The sequence below is a fragment of the Trypanosoma equiperdum genome (genome assembly GCF_001457755.1).
Source record: "Trypanosoma equiperdum strain OVI genome assembly, contig: ctg_1802, whole genome shotgun sequence".
In the NCBI taxonomy this organism is placed as follows: domain Eukaryota; phylum Euglenozoa; class Kinetoplastea; order Trypanosomatida; family Trypanosomatidae; genus Trypanosoma; species Trypanosoma equiperdum.
The window spans coordinates 1-3281 of record NW_027123841.1 but is presented as its reverse complement, the minus strand read 5'-3'; the positions used below and the strand labels follow the sequence as shown (position 1 = coordinate 3281).

At 42.9% G+C, this 3281-nt stretch overlaps 1 pseudogene across 1 annotated transcript; it reads left to right on the top strand.

Annotated features, from left to right (window-relative positions):
• The first annotated feature begins 1758 nt into the window (after positions 1-1758).
• On the top strand, positions 1759-3187 carry TEOVI_000530600:pseudogene (annotated as a pseudogene). The gene is given in 3 exon segments: positions 1759-2757; positions 2760-3014; positions 3017-3187. Coding segments are annotated over 3 exon segments (1425 nt in total).
• The last annotated feature ends 94 nt before the right edge of the window (positions 3188-3281 follow it).

Below are 3281 nucleotides of genomic sequence, written 5' to 3'. Positions count from 1 at the left end.
AAGATAAGCCATCGATGTCCTTTATTTGACTAGAATGTGGATAGATGTTGGTGCAGACAGCATAGTAGCGAATTTGGCTTTTAATCTGATTACGGTTAGTAATATCCAATCGTGAAGAAATAAAAAATTTCGGAAAAGTGATTGGGAAATGAGAGTTAATATTGACCTCCTCTCAATAGATACAGTAAAAGCGACATTATTTGTGAGCAACAATATAGTATTATATGGAGGAGGATTTTACAAGAAAAGAACAACTAATGGATAGATGTGAAGATCAAATACTGAAGAGGCACGCAGAAATTATTTTAAAAAGCACACATATGATTTCGAAAAATTACGTTTATGAAATACAAGGAGTACCTAGGCACTATCCAAAAATTATATACTTGCATAAACGCAAAAAATAGCCGCATTCAATGATCCAGTACTAAGTATTAGCAACGAGGATTATCTTCATTTAGTAAAAAGAGTTGAAAAGCCGCGACAGTCGTGTATGTTGAACGCGATCCCCAGCTTACCTATTTCAAGAATAGCAAACGTCAAAGCAACCACTTTTGTCACGGAGATCAGAATAGTATCTCGATCAAGCACAACAAAACAAATCTGTGGAGCTCAACTGGCGGCAACAATAGCAGCAGCCATAGCCCATAAACTACAAGATCAATGCTACAACCAAAAGAGCTGAGTAGTAGGAAACTTCAATTTATTCACCGATAGTCAAGGGAAATACCAAAATTAGTTGACAAAACGTTGCAGGGAGATATGGTGTCGGCGGCCACTATCCTCATTGTAATATAACACAGTACACTGCCAAATTGAAGGCATTTTCTATGCAAAAAATAGATAGAGTTAACTCAGATGAACCAAATAAACAGGACTAAATGCAAAGCTTTTTGGGGTGTGATTTCGGTAATAAGAAGATCAATGTGTAGTAGAAAGTCAGAGAAAGCGATAAAAAAAACAGTCGTAAAAAGAGAAAGCATCTACGCTACCAAACGCAGCGGCAAGTAATTTCAGAAACCAGACTATCGACCTCAATACAACGCTTACAAAACAAAAAGGAAGAGCTAGAAGCAATCTTAACCATTAATGTTAACCATCTTGACGCCAAAGTGGTTGCGGTCACTAATACAGGTGGTGGAAAGCGTTTCGTAGAAGGACTTAAGCACAACCCCAGTCTTACTTTGACTCGGGAACAATACCACATCTGGAACACCACACTTGTGAAGCGCTCCAATTTGAATACTATAACGTTGCGGCAAGCAATATAAATATATAGCCAGAAAGGAAAAAATTCAGAGTTATTTATAACTGGACGACGTAAAATGGAAAACAGAGTATTGCAGCAGCTACGCCAAAGTGCGAATAAAAATTAAACCTTAATAGTTGAGCGACCACTGGGCTTTTAAATTTCAGTAAAAAGTATAAATTATGAGATTTGACTCCAAAAGCTGGAACACCAGTCACATCTGGCCTACGCACACACAGAAACATAACTATATTAACCGGTTTTACACAATTTATACAAAGCAAGGGAATACCCAAGCTGTTTGTGAATAACAGGCCAAGCGTGAAACCAGCAAAAGAAAAGTCAATAAAACATACCACTTACACAGTCAAACGCCATTAAATACCACAGGAATCAACGAGGACAGAATAAACCAGCAGAAACGCTTCTCATCTCCTACTTGACGGTAAGCAAGCATTCGGGGGAAACTCTACTAGCTGGAAACTCTAAACCTTGATCTCAGCATCTTTTCGGAAAGAGCAATGTTTTTACGCACGGTCGTCATAGAGTTGTTCTTTCTTGGCCACTGGCGGCATGCTGAGGCGACGCACGCAGCACTGGACGAAGCAAAAATAAAAACGCTGTGCAAAATAGCCAACCAATTAACCCTAATGCCTGCCATAGTGCTATCCAAGGCAAATCAAATAAAGAAAACACAGGAAGCCGCCCAAGAAGTCAGTCAGCTGGCGCAAGCAGTGGCAGCGGCGACCAGCGACACCAACACGTCAACAGTTTTCCAAGCGACAGCACTGCAAGCAGCTAACTGTGCAGAAAACGCGGCTACGCAGTATACAAAACTACTAAACGGCCCCAAAACAGCCGGACACATCACCGAAATAGCGGACTTGCTTCTAAAGCTTAGCACAGGCAGAAGCAAATGGTGCCTTGGAAGCTCGAGCACAAAGACAACACACGCAGCTGTAGCGCAGCTGGGCTGCCCGAGTATATATGTTGCCAAGCCGCCGGCGGCGACAACCACTGACCCTACCCTAGTCACCAAGAACGGCTTCGCCGGACTAACGGGCACGGCACACGTAAGCTCTGGCACAGGACACACGGCGTGCTATTTACTGGCAAGTGGGGCCTCGACGATTTGGGGCGCAGCAGGTCCGACCAGTAAGAAATTAGCAGCCGACTTTCTTAAACTCACGGCACAAGACAGCCAGGGCAGCGAAACGGCTAATCTGGAAACACTAAACGCAGGCGCCGCCAACGGCACATTCAGCCCAGCAAACTCAGGCCCGCAGAAGCTTTTTAATGCGATACACAGACTAAATAACTTTGAACTACAAAACTGCGGAGCGACAGCCGAAGAGGCCTTACAACTGGCTGCAGCAGATGCGCAGACGGCAACCCTATTAGCACAAGCATTAACAGCAAGAAACAGCTACGCGGACACTAACCAAGCAACGCGCGACGCTCAACACATGCTAAAAGCGGCGGCGGATGGTAAAGCAGACGAAATTGGCAAAAGGTCATGGAAAAGATAAAACAGACGTCAACAGCGAGAATCGAAAACACCAAGCAAACCTCAAAGCAGCTGAAAGAGACGCCAACAGCGGAGCAGCGTAGACAATCTATTCTTCTGGAGCACATGAACCAGCGGTACCAGATATTGCAGTTGTCCACCAACCTCGAAGGTGAAAAGAACAAGCGCAACGAGGCCACATCAAAAGCCAAACTCAGCGACGATGACTGCCAGGATAAAAAGGGAGATAGTTGCAAAATGGCTGCAAAGTGGAGGGTACAGGCGAAAATAAAAAGTGCGTAATGGATCCAAATTACACGCCAAAACAAGCAGAGGGAGGAGAGAAAGATAGCAAAACCGGAACCACAAACACTAAAGAAAGCTATTCTATTTTAATTAAGGCTCCTCTTTTGCTTGCATTTTTGCTTCTAGAATAACACTTTTAAGGTTTATTGGTAAAAGATTTTTGCCCAATTTTATAAATATATGAAATTTTCTACTTTGAGAGAATTTGCTAATTTTTTT